The sequence below is a fragment of the Bos javanicus genome, chromosome 16 (genome assembly GCF_032452875.1).
Source record: "Bos javanicus breed banteng chromosome 16, ARS-OSU_banteng_1.0, whole genome shotgun sequence".
NCBI classification, from domain to species: domain Eukaryota; kingdom Metazoa; phylum Chordata; class Mammalia; order Artiodactyla; family Bovidae; genus Bos; species Bos javanicus.
In genome coordinates, this window is record NC_083883.1 from 48,183,260 (window position 1) to 48,203,052 (window position 19,793).

General features: G+C 54.1%; 1 protein-coding gene across 6 annotated transcripts in view; it reads left to right on the forward strand.

The window, feature by feature from the left end:
* NPHP4 (nephrocystin 4) overlaps positions 1 to 14,100 on the forward strand; it is a 137,813-nt gene extending 123,713 nt beyond the window's left edge. For 4 of the 6 annotated variants that reach the window (XM_061382913.1, XM_061382910.1, XM_061382911.1 and 1 more), the window contains 10 exons: positions 2,016 to 2,242; positions 2,437 to 2,623; positions 3,470 to 3,550; positions 9,055 to 9,211; positions 9,713 to 9,798; positions 10,339 to 10,424; positions 11,560 to 11,731; positions 12,322 to 12,501; positions 12,759 to 12,902; positions 13,538 to 14,100. In XM_061382913.1, the coding sequence (XP_061238897.1) occupies positions 2,016 to 2,242; positions 2,437 to 2,623; positions 3,470 to 3,550; positions 9,055 to 9,211; positions 9,713 to 9,798; positions 10,339 to 10,424; positions 11,560 to 11,731; positions 12,322 to 12,501; positions 12,759 to 12,902; positions 13,538 to 13,678 (1,461 nt within the window). In that variant the 3' untranslated portion in view covers positions 13,679 to 14,100. Of the gene's footprint in view, positions 1 to 2,015; positions 2,243 to 2,436; positions 2,624 to 3,469; positions 3,551 to 9,054; positions 9,561 to 9,712; positions 9,799 to 10,338; positions 10,425 to 11,559; positions 11,732 to 12,243; positions 12,502 to 12,758; positions 12,903 to 13,537 lie in introns of those variants that run through there. The other 2 variants (XM_061382912.1, XR_009729979.1) reach the window with 2 other exon arrangements.
* The last annotated feature ends 5,693 nt before the right edge of the window (positions 14,101 to 19,793 follow it).

Here is a 19,793-nt window from a genome sequence, read left to right on the forward strand (position 1 = left end):
CCAGTGCCCAGGTCAGCAGCTGCCCCAGTGACTGCTGTCGGGCACTGCCCCCTCTCTCTGGCGCCTCGGGATTGCCCCTCACACTAGAAAACTGGTGGCACTAGTCCCATGTTCCGTGTTGCCAGACCACGCCAAGTGCCACGGAAGAGAGGGCTTTACTTTCCAGAAATGCCAGCGCGTGGTTCACGAGTGTCCCTGTGCTGGTGGGTGGTGCGACCCTGGACCAGTCTTGGGGCCGCAGTACCAACTGCTGCCTCTGGGAGCCTGAGGGGTCCAATACGTGTCATCACCTTTGCCTGCGTGGGTTCTGAATTAAGACAGAACTATGGCAGAAAAAGACCAAGACATCACCTCTGTTTTACTGATGGCTTTCGGCATACCTGATGACTCAGATGGTAAAGAATCTGCCTGCAGTGTAGGAGACCCAGGTTCAATCCCTGGGTCAGGAATATCCCCTGGAGAAGGAAATGGCACCCCACTCCAGTATTCTTGCCTGGAGAATTCCATGGACAGAGGAGCCTGGTGGGCTACAGTCCATGGGGTCGCAAAAATTTGGACATAACTGAGCAACTAACACTTTGACTTTTCACTTCACCAGTTATAAAGGTGATACTAGAGGACTGGCTTGTGTGTGTATGAGACTGAGCTGGGTTAACAGTCTGGGTGGTGCCAGGCAGCTGCAGATGGTGCCAGACCCTTCAGGCGGGTCCATCCTTTCTAGCCTTTACCCCTGGCCTGGAGCAGTGCAGGGACCTTAAGCCCTGGGCCAAACTACCTCTGTCAGTGGTGTTACCCACCCAGCCTACAATGAACTGGGGAGTGGCCGTCGCTGCGCTCATCTGGGCAGTCAGTCTGAAGATGGGGCAGCCCTGCGCCCATCTTCACGGGGCCTGTCCCCAGAGCCCTCGTCCTGGGGCCTCTAACTGGTGGGCAGTACAGGCTATGTCCCCTCCACTTGGAGACAGGCCGGAACAGCCCTCTGTTTCAAGTCCAGGTTGAAAAGCCCAGCTCTGTTTGTTTCTCACCCTGAATTAGGTCTGGCTGTGGTGTCCAGCCCAGCCTGGCAGAGGTTCCATTCCATAGAGAAGCTCTGGTCGTAAAATGCCCACATAGGGAGGTCTCAAGTATCAACACTACTGCCCTCCTCTTTTCAAATCCCCCGGAGAAACAAGGCTCAGCTTCATTCTCCTTCTGGGGAAAGGCCAGAGTGTTGGCTATGGGGAAGTCAATATCCAAATTGATATAAGTCAGAAGTCAAATTTGGTCCTTGCCTTCTGTGTCAGAGTCTGAAGGCATTCAGCTATCCGGGGCTCCTCCGTGTTTGGAGCCCCTTGTGGCTTCCCCAGCACATGGCGCCTCCCCAGGTCCTGGCCTTGAGGTCTGATGGGCCTCACCCTTCACTACAAGGTGCCCAAGAAAAATAAGCCCACCTCCAGCCTCTAACACACCTGGGATGGCCAAGCCTGTGGAAATATGAAGCATTTGAAGAAGGAGGTGGACAAAGGACCCACGCCAAGACCCGCCATGGCAGCGTGCCTGGATCTGGACCCTGACCCAGCTGGCGGTCAGTTAGGCCTGGCCACAGCCCCTCCTGGTGACTCTGCTTGCTGACAGGACTCCTGCTGCCACTGCTGCAGACCTGGCCAGGGAGCCGGTCACATGTCTTAGTTTTGGGGCTATTCTCTCCTCTTTTATTGGCAACTTCTGCTTTTAGTTTCTCATTGCACCCAGGTGGGTGGTTGTGGTCTCAGGGGGCGTGTGGGCAGACCTCACCTCCTGTGGGTACATCACCTGCGGGCAGAGGGAACCAGGGCTGCTGCAGACAGGCAGCCCCATTCTCTGTCCCCTGGGGCTGGAGGCGGCCAGTCCCACCCAACCCCCCAGTCCAAGAAGGGGGTGGTGTTGATACCAAAGGAGTCTGGCATTTGGAGTGGAGAAGGGGAGGTGGTCAGAAAACAGCCCTCGAGCCGTGTCGAGCCTCAGGACCACGGCCCCCTCGGCCCCTGTGTCTGCAGGCCCAGCAGAGCCTCCATGCCCAGCACGCCCGAGACCTGCAGGTCATTGCCGCCTACCGTGAGCGCACAAAGGCGGAGAGCATCACCAGCGCGCTGAGCACGGCCATCACCACGCAGCACACCATCCACGCCACCCTAGGCGCTGCCGAGTTCTTCGAGTTCGCCCTGAGGAACCCCCACAACGCGCAGCACACGGTGACCATCGAGATAGACAACCCCGAGCTCAGGTGGGATTGTGGGCACCCCGTGAGGCCCCCAGCCTTTACCCTCAGCTCCAACTGAAAGCTGAGCTGGTTTTGCCCTTGAGGGTCCTGGCCGCCGGGTCTGAGTGGGTGGGGGCACCTACCCCTACCAACCCATCCCCCACCTCTGGGACTGACCAGAAGGACATTGTGCCCAGCGCCGTCTCCCCTCCCTCCAGTCTCATCCTGGATGGTCAGGAGTGGCGGTACTTCAAGGACATGGCTGACTTGCACACACCCCTGGAGGAGGACATGTTCCACCTGCGGGGCAGCCTGGCCCCCCAACTCTTCCTGCGACCTCGGGAGACTGCCCACATCCCCTTCAAGTTCCAGACTTTCTCTGTGGGCCCCTGGGCCTCGGCACAGGTAAGGAAGGCCAGTCTTCTTGTGCTGAGGGGCTGGCCGGGCACCTGGGAAAGCCTACTTGCCAAGTAATGTGGGAGGTGGGGGCCTTGTCCCTTGTGGTGAAAGACGGTTAGCCCTTGGCTGTCACTGTCTCACCTGCGTCCACCCCCATCCACCCATGCCCAGCACCTGCGCTGTGATCCAGCAGCCCTGACAGGTCACTCAGCACTCAGGAAAGCTGGACCGCCTCCTCTTCATCCTCTTAATTAATTTGGTAGAAGAGCCTTTCTTAAATCTCAGAGGAGCCAACAGGTTGAAACTTTCTAGGGTTTTCTACTGTCTACTCACTGCTGCTTGCTCCCTGACATTAACTGCAGACACCTGGGGGTTTCTTGTCAGGGTGTGAGCAGAGTGCATGCTGTGATGGGCTGGGTATGGTGGGCATGTTCATCCTGACCCTGTGAGGTCGGCTCTACAAGGGAGTGCTCACCACTGAGACAGGCGTGAGGGGCTCACGGTTTTCAGTGCAGGCTCTCTGGATGCACTTTTGGGGCAAGAGGTTGTCTGGACTGTAGTGAAGGTGTCAGGCCTCTGGCTTTGAGCAGAGCTGGGTTATGGGCTCTGATCCCCCTTACAGCTCTCAGCATTCCCCGCTTCCTCTTTGGGGCGTGGGGGTTGGTTGATAACAGCAGCTGCCAGGGGTGGGGTCACTGTGAGAGTAAAGGGGCTTCTGAGGCCATGGACTCAGGGTGGCAGCCGTTCCTACAGGTAGAAGGTACTATAGGTAGAAGGTCCTGCAGGTGGGAAGAAGTACCTGTCACCCTGGGCCTCTGTCTCATGACCCTGGGGGCTCACGGTTCCTTGCAGGCCTCTGCTGAGCTGAGATCAGAGGACACGGATGCCGGATCACCCTATAAGTCCAGCATGATGCCCACCAAACACGCCAAGGTAAGGGGCAGAGGACAGTAGGCCTCCCGTCTGGATGGTCTGAGGTCTGGCAGTGCCGGCCAGGGGTCCTCTGAGTGGAGGGTGAAGGGTGTCATGGGTTCTGTGGTTTGTTTATCAGGCCCCCGTGCCCTTCTCTGCACCTCCTAGAGGGAGGGGTCTAGGGTGGGGGTGGGGCAGGGCCCATGGAGGTGGACATTACGTGTCCTAACAGGGCAGTGGCAGCTTCAGCCGGATGCTGGTATGTTCTCCGGGCAGGGGTCTAGGATGGAAACACCTCCCCGGAGACTTGCTTAGTGGGAAGCCAGCATGCACCCCCACAGTGTCCGCTGTAGCCGGCACCGCATAGCCCCACACTCAGGGTCAGACGGGCCTTTGGACCCTGACAGAGCATCCCGTGTTGTGTAGAATCAAAGTGGTGTGTGTGTGTCAGTGTGTTACTTCTGGGAAGTAGGACTCGCCTGTTGCCATCTCTGGGGACGGCTCTTTGCAGGGTGCACTTCTCAATCACCTGCCTGCCGATATAGGATGTCCTTAGGGGAGCCTGGGTCCCTGTTGTGTTCTTTTTTAATTTTATTGGAATACAGTTGATTTACAATGTTGTGTTAGTTTCAGATGGACAGCAAAGTGATCAGTTAGACATCTACATATATCCACTCTTTTCAGATTGTTTTCCCATATAGGTCATTATAGAGTATTGAGTTCCCTGTGCTATACAATAGGTCCTTATTAGGTATCTGGGAAACTGTTGTTTTATAGAAATTTGTTTTTGTTTTATTTTTTTGGTAGACTAATGCCTTTTGAAAGTCACTCAGTTGTGTATGACTTTTTGCGACCCCATAGACTGTACAGTCCATGGATTCCTCCAGGCCCTTTTGAAGGGCTTCCCTTCAAAGCTCAGTTGATAAAGAATCCACCTTCAATGCAGAAGAGCCCAATTTGATTCCTGGGTCAGGAAGATCCCCGGAGAAGGGACAGGCTACCCACTCCAGTATTCTTGGGCTTCCCTTGTGGCTCAGCTGGTAAAACATCCACCTGCAATGTGGGAGACCTGGGTTGAAGGGATCCCCTGGAGAAGGGAAAGACTACCCTTTCCAGTATTCTGGCCTGGAGAATTCCATGGGGTCACAAAGAGTCGAACATGACTGAGTGGCTTTCCAAAAACAAATGCCTCTTGAAAGTAAATGAAAGGAAAAAGAAGAACACTTTTGCCCCACCACTTGCCCCGAGAACAGATTTCCAAGACTGAGAACCTGGCTGCCTTGTGTCCCTGACTCTCCCTGTCGGGGGGCAGTCCTGTGCCCATGACCTGTGACCCGGAAAAATTTGCTGTATTTTATTTAAACATGGAGCCACAGCTTTGCCTTTGTCTAAGGAATATGTTGGAGAAGGTGATGGCACCCCACTCCAGTACTCTTGCCTGGAAAATCCCATGGGTGGAGGAGCCTGGTGGGCTGCAGTCCATGGGGTCGCAAAGAGTCGGACACGACTGAGCGACTTCACTTTCGCTTTTCACTTTCATGCATCGGAGAAGGAAATGGCAACCCACTCCAGTGTTCTTGCCTGGAAAGTCCCAGGGACGGGGGAGCCTGGTGGGCGGCCGTCTATGGGGTTGCACAGAGTCGGACACGACTGAAGCGACTTAACAACAACAACAAGGAATGTGTCAACTTCTTAGTTAGGGCTAGAAATGAAATCTGAGAGGCTAATTTTTCCTTACGTGAATTTGGAGTTTTAAAACAAATCCCAGACACCTTATGAGTTTACTCATAATTACTTCTGTATGTATCTCTAAACTGATAAGGACTAATTTTTTAAGCTGGCTTTGTGCCGTCATCACTGCCCCCAGATTAGCAGCAGGTCCTCGGGATGGCCCGATGTCCAGTCCGTGCTTGCTCATCTTTTTGCAGATGGTCTGTGGAAGCCGGGGCTCACTGTCCTCGGCGCTCTGTCCCTGGAGTCACTGGGGGTGGGCCGGCCACCCTGGGCCAGCCTCACTGGGCTGATTGTAGCCTCACGTGCAGAGGCTGAGGCAGCTGGCTGTTCCTGGTGGCTAATGTGTCCACTAAAAGCCCACTGTCCACACCCGTTATTCCATCAGGGTGGAAAATGGTGAAACTCCATTTCTCTCATTGTTCCTGTACTTACTGCTTGTGATTCTTCTATAAATAAGAACTTCTCCCATCAGCAGTTTGGTTACCCTGAAATATATCTTATAGCTCCTGTGCCTTTTTAAAAAAATTTGTTTATTGTTGTGCCTTTATTTATTTATTTTTTTGAAAACAGAAATACCTTTTTTTTTTTTTTAACTTTACAATATTGTATTGGTGTTGCCATATATCAACATGAATCCGCCACAGGTATACACGTGTTCACTATCCTGAACCCTCCTCCCTCCTCCCTCCCCGTACCATCCCTCTGGGTCGTCCCAGTGCACCAGCTCACAGCGACTGAACAAGTGAGCCTAAAAAATAAATAAATAAAGTGTCCACCACCGCCCTCTTTGTGTCAGGGCGGAAATCAGACACTGAAGAGACCAGCAAACAGAAGAAGCTAAAACAGAGGGAACCAACTTGGAAGTGACAGGTGATACTGGATGCCTTTTTTTATTTTGAAATAATCTCAAACTTGGAGTTATAAGAACAGTGCAAAGAATTGCCATGTCTTATTTACTCAGATTCCTAGTTGTTGACATTTTACCTTCACCTTATCATTTTGTGTCTATATTTATCCATATATATATATATTTTTTTTTTTTCTGAGCACTTTGAGAATAAGTTATGTGCGAAATGCCCAGTTGCTCCTTGAAACTTAAAACTCGTATGTCCTGAAAATAAGGGTACTCTACTCTACAACCACAGTTGTCCAGTCACCAAGCCCTGTCCAACACTTTGCAACCCCATGGACTGCAGCAAGCTAGGCTCCCTTGTCCTTCACTGTCTCCTGGAGTTTGCTCAAACTCATGTCCATTGAGTGGGTGATGCTGTCTAATCATCTTATCCTCTGCTGCCGCCTTCTCCTTTTGCCTTCAGTCTTTCCCAGTATCACAGTCTTTTCCAGTGAGTTGGCTTTTTGCATCAGGTGGCCAAAATACTGGAGCTTTAGCTTCAGTGTCAGTCCTTCCAGTGAATATTCAGGGTTGATTTCCTTTGGATTGACTGGTTTGATCTCCTTGTTGTCCAAGGAATTCTCGAGTCTTCTCCACACCACAATTCAAAAGCATCAGTTCTTCAGTGCTCAGCCTTGGAAAATCAGAAAATTGACACTGATACAATTTCATCATAGACTTGGATTGCATTTTTCCAAATATCCCAGCCCTGCACCCCTCACCCACCTGGGGTCCCACAGTGCATCGGGTGGTCCCACCCAGTTTTTCTCACCTTCCACAGCCTCAGTACTTTGGATGCACAAAGGGCAGTTCTTCCACCTGCCCCTCAGTCTGGTTTGTCTGGTGTTTGCGAGTCAGTGGGTTCAGGCTGTGCCTCCAGGGCTGGACGAGCACAGATGGTCTGCTGTGTTCTTCTCAGAGCCTCTGATCGGGAGGGACACAATGTCGATTTGTTCTATTTCCAGTGATGTTAATTTAATGTCTTACTTGGTTAAGATGGTGTCTGCCAGGCTCCTTCAATGTAAAATTAATTCACAAGTATTTTATAGATGATAAGTAGAACTATAGTGTTTTGTCAGGAGATACTCAGATTATGTCAATATTTGAGTTTTGTCAGGAGATACTCAGACTATGTCAATATCTTGTTCCTCATGCAACTTCTGCTGCTAGTTTTCATATCCACTGATGATTCTTTTTTTTTAATTGAAGTATAGTCAACTTACAGTGTTGTGCCAATCTCTGCTGTACAGCAGAGTGACTCAGTTTTACACATACAGACATTCTTTTTAAAATAATTCTCCCCTGATGACTCTTGCGTGATGGTTGGCTGTCGGTGACTTTCAGATTCGATCATCCCTTCTACGTTCTAAGTGACCAGGCAGGACTTTGCCTCCCTCCATTCATTCCTGTAGTTTATTCGGCACCATTTTGGAGCGTGAGTTCTTTTTTCGTTCAGCAGGTGGTCATTTGTCACTGTCTTTCTCTGTTTTACTGCTCATCCACCAGGGGCTTCTGCTTTGAGCTGGCCCCTGTGTCCTTTTGACAGGTCCCTGCCATCATGGGATCTTTTCCTTAGTGCCCGGCACATGAGATGTTCCGTCTTGAATCATCTTAGACTTTCTGCTCTGTGTCTGGATCAGCCAGTTATCTAAGGTTCCTGTTAGTGGAGAATGGTGTTTAGAAACTAAGGTCTGGTGCTGGGTGTGCTCATTATGACTGGGGTGCCCTTGCTCCTGATCCCTCTGAACAGATCCTCGGGCTAAAAAACAGTCGGTCATTGTAGAGCTAAAAGTCCCAGAATAGCAGTGAAATTCCAGCAGGAGTGTCAGTGCACAGCTGCCAGGAATGTGGGTGCAGTGGTGGGGCTCCCCTCCCAGTGGATCATGAAGCCGGGTTAGCACATACAAAGCATGGAAACAGACTTGAGGACAGATGCATGGGGCAGTGGCTTTCAGGTGACCCTCCGAAAAAGTGGAGCCAACATGGAGTCACTTAAAGACCCGGAGGGAAGGGTGAAGACACACAAGGGATAGTGACCGCGCGTTCAGGAAGGGCTCCCTGGAGAGGGCGGCCGTGTGCTGGGGTCCAGAGGGCGGGCAGTGTGCATCTTGTGCCTGTCTCACACTCACGTGGCCTCATGGGCAGCTGTCCAGTTATCATGTGTCCAGTTACACATCTAAGCCTTCATAGTAAAACCCACAAAGTGGAGGAGCGACCTTTCCATGTGGAAGGTCTGTCTGGGGGCCTGAGCTTTGCGCCGATGTGGGAAGGTTGTCCAGCTGCGGGGTTGACCGTGTGCTGCTCTCCATCCTGGCTCCCGAGAGCTTGCTGGGCTGGCTGAGTCCCGGAATAAAGACACTGGCTCCATCATCTCCCCAGTTAGAACCTCTCTTGGATACATTTTTTTTTTTCAGTGAATAATGATTTTTTTTTTAAAAAGAAAGTTTGTAGCCATTTGGGTTTAGGCACAGCCCCCTTTTACCCTCTGGGGGATGTGCTGTGCTTCCCGCCTATGAGGGCCTGGTGGGGTTAGTGTCTAGATCTTCTAGAATGACTTCCCAGCACATGCAGGCAGCGGGAGCGTTGGAGGGGGACTCAGGGCTGCAGACCTTTCTCACTGGCCTTCTGAGCACTTCCCTTCCCTCCAGGAAGTGGCAGGAGCGGCAGCCGCATGTGGTCCACGTGTGTGGAGCCTGTGCTGGGCTGGTCCCCTTGGGTGGGCACCCACGACTGCAGACCCTGTGTGTCTGACTCTGCCTGCCCTTCCCACCTCCTGGGGGTGAGCAGACCCTATGGGGACCCCCACCCTGTCTGTCCAGAGAGGTGCCGTGCACGCAGCTGCCTGAGACCCCGTGTGCAGGTCCTGACCCTGCACTGCCCGCCCTCCGCTCTCCGGCAGGTCCTGTTCCGTGCGGGCAGCGGCAAGCCCCTGGCCGTGCTGTGCCTGACGGTGGAGCTGCAGCCTCACGTGGTGGACCAGGTCTTCCGCTTCCACCACCCGGAGCTCACCTTCCTGAAGAAAGCCATCCGCCTGCCACCCTGGCACACGCTTCCAGGCAAGGTCCCGCTCTCCCCACGGCCGGCCTGGGGCAGGTTCAGCAGGTGGAAAAGGCTTCTCCCGAGGGTGACAAGTATTCTTCCATCAACCCGGGATGCTCTTAACCCAGCACCGCCTCCTGCCTGAGCGTTTGACACGGTGACCTTCTCTCGTCCCTCTTCAGGGGCAGGGCGCCCGTGGCCCTCGGATTCCATCCTGAAATCCACAGCCCGGGGAAGGTCTCCGGCCCCGGGTGTCGGGCTCTGTGCTGCCCTCCGTGTTGGGCCTGGGGATTCACCTGCTGGCTCACTTCTCCCTGGTGCCTTCAGAACAGATCTGAGCCTTTGTATTTGGCTCCTGGCTCCGTGGTACCCCCCAACTTCCTTTGGTTACTCCCTTGGGTGAGAAAGAAGCGCTGGTGTTCACACAGACAGCTGTGTCCCCTAGTGTGTTTCGTTAAGCACCTATGGGGGTCTTGGCTTTTGGGAAAAGACATTTGCTTTCATATTCCCCCCTCCAGGTGCCCCTGTAGGGACTTCCAGTGAGGACCCCCCTTTCCATGTTCGATGTAGTGACCCGAACATCATTTGTGAGACACAGAGTGTGGTAAGTTCTGTGGCCCTGCCCTCTCCAGGCCCTGCCTACCGTTTGCATCCCAGGTGTCCTGCAGCCTCTTCATTTTAGGTTTTCACTGAAGTGGCTTGTTTCTAAGCTGCTAAAGGGCTATTTTGACATCCTCATGAGAGTTTTATGAATGAGTTTTCATTTTTCCTGCTAGCAGATCAGTTCCTTGATTATCTGAATTTAAATTAAAAAAAAATGCGTGAGGCAAACAGAATAAAGTGAGTGGTAATTAAGGCACTTATTAATTGCCATTGTGCAAGGATAACGGCCATAATTATGTTATGACTGGTTAGGAAATGGGATAAAATCTCCTGCAGAATATAATTATTAAACTCAATATGAAATCAAGAAGTTAAGGATTTTTCTCTTTTGCAGTGACAAAAATAATGAATTCTGACAAGTACAGAAAATTAAAAACCTGTTGGGGGAGGGGGCCCGGTTCACACCTGCATTTGCTTCCTGGGGACTTGGGGAGCTGGGGTTGGAGCCCAGTGTTGCTGTGATGCGCCCCTCTGTTGACAGGGCCCCGGGGAGCCCCGTGACGTGTTCCTGAAGGTGGCCAGTGGCCCTAGCCCAGAGGTCAAGGACTTCTTTGTCACCATCTACGTGTGAGCGTGTGGGCCCTGGTGGTGTGGAGGGTGGGGGTTGGTGAGGAGGCAGGCTGGGGACCGCTGGTGGCCCTGGAAGTGCCAGCCCTGTGGCTTCTACACTTTTGGTGAGGAGGCGGGTTGGGGACCGCTGGTGGCCCTGGAAGTGCCAGCTCTGTGCCTTCTACACTTGTGGTGAGGAGGCAGCTGGGGACCGCTGGTGGCCCTGGAAGTGCCAGCCCTGTGGCTTCTACACTTGTGGTGAGGAGGCGGGCTGGTGTTTGGCCACATGAGCTGAGACTGGCTGAGGTCTTGCAAGGAGCTTCTGCTCAGCTGGCATTACCAGCTGGTGGGACGCTTCAGACCCAGGCAGGAGGCCACTTCTGCCGCAGCACGTGCCAGGATGGCCAGACAGCCTTGTCCCCATGACCCCTCCCAAGTCTGAGGGATGCAGGCTGTGGTCCTGCCTATCCCGCCCCCCAGGGAGATGGAAGGTGGTGTCATTTCCTGTGATGCCCAAGGACCCAGTGAAATGACCTCAGTCCCTTTCCCTCTCCCTGTGAATCATATCTCCCAGGCCTTGAGAGCCTTTAAAACCAGTACAGGCAAGCTGGAGGGTTTGTCTCAGCCTGTCTGGGAATGGGGAGGGTTGGAGAGTGTCTCTTGCACTGAGGGCCCACCCCAGCTGAGGGTCAGCGCCTGGCTTGCAGGTGCCATGTGGTGGCTAGAGTGTGGTCCTCATGATGGCTTGTGGGCAGGCGTCCCTGAGGCCCACTTACCACCAAGGGTCAGGGTCCCTGGCACCAGACGACTGGTGCAGAGCCGGGGCTCAGGCCCACGTGACCTCCGAGCCCACATCCTTGTCCATGCCGTGCTGTCCGTGGGGTTTGCTCTAGGCCTGGTTTGGGGTTCTGCTGACCCAGGTACCAGTGTGCTGAAGCCCACGTTGCCACACATTTGGGGTCTCTGTTCAGGGTCAAGGCCACATAGAGGCCACAGCCCTGCCTGAGAGCCTCAGCCTCGGAGGAAAGGGGGCCATGGGGGTGACAGCACCTGGGCCCCGCCTGCCCTCTTGGCCGCCTTCTCAGCCTCCTGGGGCTCCCCTCCCACAGTCAGTGTACTGTCCTCACTGACCGTGAATGGCTTCTGCCCACAGAGACCGCTGGTTAGCAACACCTGTCCAGACCTGGCAGGTCCACCTGCACTCGCTGCAGCGAGTGGACGTCTCCTGTATCACTGGCCAGAGGACCCGCCTGGCTCTCGTCCTCCGGGGGACGCAGACAGTTAGGAGAGTGCAGGCTTTCAGCTCACACCCCCAGGAGCTGACGGTATGGCCTTTGGGTGGGGGCTATTGGGTTTCGAGGAGGTCCCCTGGGCCCTCCCTTCCTTGCCCACCTGGGGAGGGGATGGGAATGGCGCTGTGGCTCAGGGATTCCTGAAGGTCAATGGAGCCTTAGTTCACATTGCCTTTGTCAGATGTGCCTTCGTGGGATGACTGACTTATTTACAGACGCCCCAGGGCCAACTTGTAGAATTGCTGGGAGTATATATTACCATATTTATGGGAGTATATATTGTATATCACAGAAAGAATTAACTGTGACTCTGGAGTCAGCGTGGCCGCAATTGTGCATCTCGGTGATGGGATGATGCGGATGCCTCGCCCGAGACTGGGCTGGTTCAGCTTTTCTCTGCCGAGGCTGCTCCAGCACTTAGGGGTTCCTGCTGTAGGGGAAGGGATTCAACCCCAAAGATGGGGACATGGACTGTGCCCTGCTGGTACTGGTGCCAGTGGCACAGTTGACTTCATGCAGACTGGAGGGCTTCCCGCCCAGCACAGGTGGTCACCCCTGAACCGTTGTGCTCCCTGGGATGAAGCCCTCACCTCCTGACCCCCTGCTCCCCTGTCCCCTGGAAGACGGACCCCAGAGGTGTGTTCGTGCTGCCTCCTCACGGGGTGCAGGACTTGCATGTGAGTGTCAGGCCCTGCAGGCCGGGCAGCCGCTTCGCGCACCTCCACCTGGTTGACGTGGACGCCCACCAGCTGGTGGCCTCGTGGCTCCTGTGTCTCTCCTGCCGGCCGCCTCTCATCTCCAAGGTCTGATGTGGGATGTGGGGCCACGTGGCTGGGGTGGGGTGTCCCCTGATTGTCCCCTGGTCCCCTGACCTGGCCTGCCCAGTGGCTGGGGGTCTGGGGGTTGTTGGCTTCTGAACAGTGAGCCTCCTCGGCCGGGACCTCGGGAGGCTTGTCTGCTGTATTTATGGAGCCATCCAGCGTCTAGGGCCCCGAGCGCAGGGCAGGCTTGGGAAGTCACTGGAGAAGCAGCCAGGGGCCAACTCCTGCCCTCCCTGCAGGCCTTCGAGATAAAGCTGCCCGCGGGGAGCGGGAGGGGCGCCAATAAGCGCATCACCTACACCAATCCCTACCCCTCGCGGAGGGCCTACCGCCTGCACAGCGACCACCCCCACCTGCTGCAGTTCAAGGAGGACGCCTTCCAGGTGCGGGCTGCTCAGGGGTGGGACCCTACAAGGTGGGGCGCTCCAGGAAGTCCTGGGGAAAGCAGTCTCTGCTCCAGTGAGACGCCTGCAGTCCCCAGGGGCATCCCCACTGAACTCTGCCTGGGCCTCTGACCCCACACCTAGGCCCCCACCTCCCCGGCAGTTTCACAGCAGTTTCATCCAGATTCTCTGGCAAGTGAGGCCTTGATCCACCGTGGCTATTTTAGGGAAAGTGAGCAGCGGCTCAGAGTGGATCAGTCTGTCAGTCGGGAGGGGGCTTAGTGACGTGTCTCCCGGGGACTTGGGAAGAGCGGCTGTCGGGGAGAGGGCTTGACAGTAACATGGGAGATTGGGTTCTGAATGTTCCTGTGTTTTCTGAAGCCTGCCAGCCTGGGGGTGGGGTGGGGTATGTGTGTGTATGTGTGTGTGTGTTTGCCTGTGTGAAAGCTGCTGGAAGAGAGAGGAGCCGGTGGAGGGGGCGGTGGGGCACGAGTATGGTGTGTGTGTGTGTGTGTGTGTGTGTGTGTGTGTGTGTGTGTGTTTGCCTCTGTGGAAGCTGCTAGCCTGGGGTGTGTGTGTGTGTTTGCCTGTGGAACCGGCGGGGTGAGCATGAGTATGGTAACATTGCTTTCCAGGTCGGGGGAGGTGAGACCTATACCATCGGCCTGCGGTTTGTGTCCCGTCAGAGAGCCGGGGAGGAAGAGATCCTGATTTACATCAACGACCACGAAGACAAAAACGAGGAGACCTTTTGCGTGAAGGTCATCTACCAGTAGAGGAGGGGGCTGTCCTGTCGCTCCCAGGGGACACGGACAGCCTGCTCCTGTCCCAGGACTCTGCTCCGTGAACTCAGCCAAGGACTGGGGGGTCCCCACATCCCGACCGTGTATGATGGTCCTGTCCTGTCCCGTCAGGCTGCTGCCAGTACCGACTGCATAGCAGTCCCATGGGAGATGTGGGTGCCCCAGTGGGCCCAGGCCGGTTTCTCTCTGTGGCACACGGGCGTCGTCACCGTCTATGACGTTAGGATTTGCTCTCAGCGAGATGTATTTTATGAATTATTTTAAATGATAAATTATGCTTTTTTACTGAGATTTATACAAACACTATATTGTTTGATATGTAATATTTTTTTATACTGGTATTATTTCACATCTTTAAAAAAAACTACAAAAATACAAAACTTTTACACATTTTCTCTTTTGGCAGTTTTGTGTTTTTCTGCTGTTTTCACCTTTGTCAGAGGTTTTCTGTCCACAGAGTAAGCTTGGTTTTCCGTCGGTTGATGTGGCCAAGGGCAGTCAGGTGGCCCATGGCTTGTGGCCTCTGGGAAAGTCTGCTTGGCCCTGACCTGAGGGGAGGGTAGCGCTGACCTCTGCCTCTGCTCTGATTCTGGTCCCTCTGCTTTCCCGTGAGGCCTTGTGATGACCCTGGACTTAACTTCAAGAGTCCAGGACAACCATTCTATCTCAAGATCCTTAATTCCATCCTTTGGACCACACGAGGTCACCTAGTCATGTCTTCCAGGGATCAGGTCAGCCTGGGTTGGTGCACAGTATTCTGCCCACTCCCATCCCAGTGCTTGTGTAGACAAAAGAACTGAGTTTACAATGTGAGAACCCCACAGAGGGCGTCCCTGGCTGTTGTTTAGATTCTCCAAGCTGTCTTTTCAAGGGCAGCCCCTGCGTTTTGCATGCCCGCTGCACACGCGGCAGGATCTCGGCTCGTCCATGCAGGCCAGTCCAGGCCCAGGCCTCGTCACCAGGGACTAGGCCCTGGCGAGGAGTGCATTTCAGGAAGGAAGGTGGTCTGGAGCCTAGTTGCTTTCTGTCCTGGGGGCCAAGGAGGTGGAGGAGGAGGAAGTGGGGAGGGGGTGTACCGTTGGGGGTGGTGGGGGTGGGCATAGGATCCTTCACTTTCATCTCCTCCCATTTCCAGATGCTTTTTTTAAAGTCTGAAAAGCAGGTTCTCTACACACCTGAGGAGCTTTCCTTTGCCTTTCTTCCCATGCCAAGCCTCCTCCCCTGGGGACTGTGGTCTTCGGTCACTCTGGCACACAGAGCCCTCTCTTGGGCACAAGTGAGGATTTGAAGCCCCTCCGGGGAGTGACGATCGTGCACAAGGTGGGGCTTGAGCTTGTCAAGAATTTATGCCAGGACTTCCCTGGTGATTCAGTGGTTAAGAATTTGTCTGCCAATGCAGGGGACACAGGTTCAATCCCTGGTCCAGGAAGATACCAGATGCTTTAGGGCGACTAAGCCGGTGTACCACAACCACTGAGCTTGTGTCCTCTAGAGCCCATGCTCCTCAACAAGAGAGTGGCCCCCGCTCACCAAAACCAGAGAAAGCCCTAGCACAGCAACAAAGACCCAGCAGAGTCAAAATTTAAAAAAATTAGAAAACTTTATGCCACTCTGAGCGTTTTCTTCTTCTGTTTCTTTCTTTTTTTCCCCTTTTTCTCACAAAAACCTGAGATTTGTTTTGTGATAAATTTTCATCGTCAAATAAAAGCCATGGCTGTGATCCACCATCCTGGGGCTCTTCTGCCGGGTCCCAAACCCCGAGTCAAGTTCACTGCACACTCTGGGTTGCGAAAGACGGGCCTTCTTCCTTCCTCTACGAACTCCAGGTGTTCTGCACCGACCCCCGAGATGTGGACTAGTGTTTCCGTCTGGCTTCTGTCTTCCTAGTAGTCAGTCCCGGGCCAGCTGGCAGGGCTGGCAGCGTGGTGGTGGGTGATTTACATAAGAAAGCCGGGCCCAGCCGCCTCCCCGGATCTCTGAAGGGCTGGGAGCTGCTGCTTTCTCCCCACGCACAGAGATGCACCATCTTTCAAAGGGAACCTTATCATTTCCATCAAGGGCATTTTTTAGTAGTATTATTTTATTTCTTCTTTCCTGCCCGTCCTCCTCCTACCCCGGCAGAAAGCTACTTTTAACTAAATGGAGTCAAATAAAAGCCAGATTAGCGGCTTTGCTGTGCTCACATCTGATAATGATTTAATGCTATGTTTGTCTCTTTTTAGAAATAAATTAAGGTGCCTTTTAAAATTGTTGCCTCAGGTTCGACGAGGTTGGGGAAAACAACCATTCTGTTTCCTCATCAACCTTTTTTCCTCCTGGTTGGAGAGGGTTGGGGTGCGTGTAACTCTGACCCCTAATGATCTGGGTTGCAGCAGTTTTATTTTCAGGGATGTGTGCTGAGACCTTTACAAAGAATAAGCAGGAGAGGAGGGGATGGAGGGAAACAGCCAGTGGCTTCAGGAAGTCATTAAGTGGGCCTGTGTCTGGTGTGACCTGAGCACCGTGGGGTCTCCCTGGACCCGTGTGGGATGTGGCCGTTGAGTCTGGGGCACAGAATTCGGAGGCCCTTCCTGCTGGTGGAGGGGGTGGGATGATGTGTGTAGTAGAAACCTTGTCATTAGGACACGTCTGCTGGCAATGACACGTGGTCCCTCGTGGCTCTCCTGCTCCAACAGCAGAGCCAGGTCTGAGCTGTCACGGGAGCAGGGACAAAGGCGCCTGCTCTCTGTGTCAGGGGTGCCCACCTGGGGACAGCCGGCTGTGTGCCACCGGTGTTACCACACCACCCCTCTCCCCTCCGAGGCTGCTAGGGGGAACCTGAGAGTCAAGTGCAAGTCAGAGTGATGTGAGGAAGTCACCCCACCTGCAGTGAGGTGAATGGTGTCCCTACAAAATTCATGTCCACCCAGAACCTCAAAAGGTGACCTTATTTGGGAACAGGGTCTTTGCAGATGCCTTTAAAGTAAGGACTGAGATGGAGTCATATTGGATTAGTGTGTGTAGTCACTCAGTCATGTCTGATTCTTTGAGACCCCATGGACTATAGCCCGCCAGGCTCCTCTATCCATGGGATCCTCCGGGCAAGAATACTGGAGTGGGTTGCCATTTCCTTCTCCAGAGGATCTTCCTGATCCGGGTATCAAACCTAGGTTTCCCGCATTGCAGGTAGATTCTTTACCGTCAGAGTCACCAGGGGAGCCCATACTGGGTTTGGGTGGTCCCTAAATCCAGTGAGTGTCCTTATAGGAGACAGAAAAGGACACAGAGAGGTCATGAGATGGTGGAGGCAGAGATCAGAGTGATGATGGCCCAGGACCACCAAGGATTCCTGGGGTCACCAGGACCTAGGACAGGAGCTGGGGACCCCTTCTTCCTCAGAGCCACCAGAAGGAACCAGCCCGTCCACACCTGGAGTTTGGACTTCTGCCCCCAGAGCTGTGGGAAGATATACTTGTGTTGTATGAAGCCACCAAGCTTGTGGCCATTTGTGGCCCCCCCAGGGGTCTTAAGTATCCATGTGACCAGTAAATCATGGATTTCTAGTCCCTGGGAGGGAGTGCCCGGTATAAATCTAAGGAGTGACTCACTGACAGGGTGACCACCCCCATCCCAACCCCCTGGCAGGCGGCTTCCTGCAGCAGTGGGGCTGCTTGCAGAAGCAGCGTCAGCCTCGCGTGTCTGTCATCTCTGTTGTCAGCATCCTGAATTGATCTGTGAATCAAGGTCTAAAGATAAATTTCATTGCAGGAATTCAACCTCGAAATAATCTCACACCAAAGTGATGAGCTCTTCTCCAGGAGACAAAGTCACCAAAACGGGGGCTCTAAGGACATTGCAGGGAAAAGAACAGTCAGAGCAGCCTCCCCAAGTCCAAAAGTTGAGCGTGCAGGAAGTTGCCCTGAGGCTCAGCTGGAACGCCAGGTCTGGCTGGGGGTGAGGCCAGGGGGAAGGGCTGAGGTCACCAAGGCTGGGCAAGGGCCCCAGGCTGCAGGCAAGACTGTCCTCCCAGATCGTCCATCAGGGCACGCCTCCTCCTGATGCTCTTCTGCTTCTCAGCACCTCCAGCCCAAGGCCCTGTGGCCGGCAGGAGCGATACCAACACACCTGCTCCCTGGCCTCCCTACCTCCACCCTTCAGTGTGGGAGACAGGTGGAAATCCTGCAGAGGCTGCAGGCCCAGAACTCTTGGCTCTGTCCACCCTCTCCATTGACCTTGGCTGTGCAGTGGGTGTGGGCAGGACTTGGATCCAGGCGGGCCTGAATCCTGCCTGGGCTGTGGCCACTTTGGAGGCCATTTGGTCTCCTGTGTGAGGTGGGGCCCTGGGTAGGGTCTAGGAGGTCCTACCACTTCGGATCCTGTGAGGATCTGGAGTTCATGCAGAGGAGGAGCTCAGGGCCATACAGGTCCAGTGTGATAGCCTCGGGACTGTCCCAAACACCACTGCCATCCCACCAGACAGCACTGAGTGCAGTACCCGCCCTGGGATCTGTGTCCTTCACACTGATTGCAGGCCTTGCACACATCCAGGCCAAAGAAAGCGAATGTGGATTTTTGTGTGTGTAGCTGTCATCATCCATATCTCTCTGAAGTGCACAGTGCTTGACAGGGCTTGTGGTTTTTCTAGGAGGTCGTGAGGGCAGGGGATGACCATCCCACACCTTGACCTCACAATTCACTGGCCTATGTGGCCCCAGTCTCTGCTTCCTCCCATCTGGTTAGTCACCTGTCCTAACACATACCACATAAAATCAGTTCTCTATTAGTCCTGGAGGCTGGAAGACCAAGATCAAGGTGCTGGCTGGCTAGTTTCTCCTGAGGTCTCTCCTTGTCTTGTGCCTGGCTGTCTTCTCTGTGACTCTTCCTATGGTCTGTTCTGTATTTATCTATAGTGTGGTTTTCTCTTCTTATAAGGACAGGAATCTTATTTGATTAGGACTCACTCTTAGGGCCTCATTTTAGTCAACCACCTTTAAGACCCCATCTCCAAGTACAGTCACACTCTGAGGTCCTGGGGGTTAGGACCTCAGCAGATGAACTTGGGAGAGACAGTTCAGCTCATGACACTGACCTCTGGCTGCCACCCTCATGCTCATTCCACCCCTGCCTCTGCATCTCAGCCCCTTCTCTTGCCTCTTGTTTTCACTGCCTTTTCCCATCATTACCACCACACCCTGAAGCCCTGAGATCACTGGTCATTACAACCACTGGGCAGAGTGCCCCTCTGTCTGCCCCTGGCAGCAGAGCAGGGAGGCAGGCTCGGCCACGTGCTGGATTTCTCCTTGGATCTGTGGCCCCAACTCTCAGATGGGCCATAGGCACATGGGCCTACCGTGCCTTCCTGGTCCATCTTTTCTCCAGGATTCTGAGTGAGTGGCCCACCCCTGCTCCTTTCTTCTCAAACCTCCCAGCTCCCACCCTCAGAGTCAGCTGCTAACCTGGCCTTGTTCTTCATGGAGGAAAAAAGAAGCCAGCAGACTAGAACCTTCCTGTGGTCCCACTATGATCTGTGACCTGGCCTGTGCCTCCCCTTCCCCAACCGAGGACCAGGTGTCCTGGCCCTGATGGGGGCCTGAATCCTACACCTCTATCCACAGGGCCTCACTCCTGTCCTCCTGTCTCTTCTGGAACATTCTGCACACAGTCATTCTCCATCACCCATCTTGACAAGAAAAGCCATTTCTTTGTTCTCCCCTCTGGCTACCACCTTCTCTGTTCCTCTGCACAGAAAATCTTGCCAGTGTTGTCTATAGCCAGTGTCTAAAGCCACTCTCCTTCCCCAGCCCACTCCACTATTCTCTCTTCTGTTCCACAGAGACCTCACTTTCAAGCTTACCTATGGCCACTAAGAAGCCGTGTCCACAGCCACTGTCTGTCCTCTTTGCTCTGGCTGCCTGGCCACACCAGAGTTCCCCCCACCTGGTTTCCTGGAGTTAAGGAGGCATGTTCCACCAGCCTCTGCCCCCTCCTCAGCCCAGCCTTTGGCTGCTGCCTGTCCTCATGGTATCTGTCCTGGTGGCTGCCTCTTGTTCCATGATTCTAAACAGCATGACCATGCCTGTCACCCCCACGGCCAATCCTGGCCCAACCT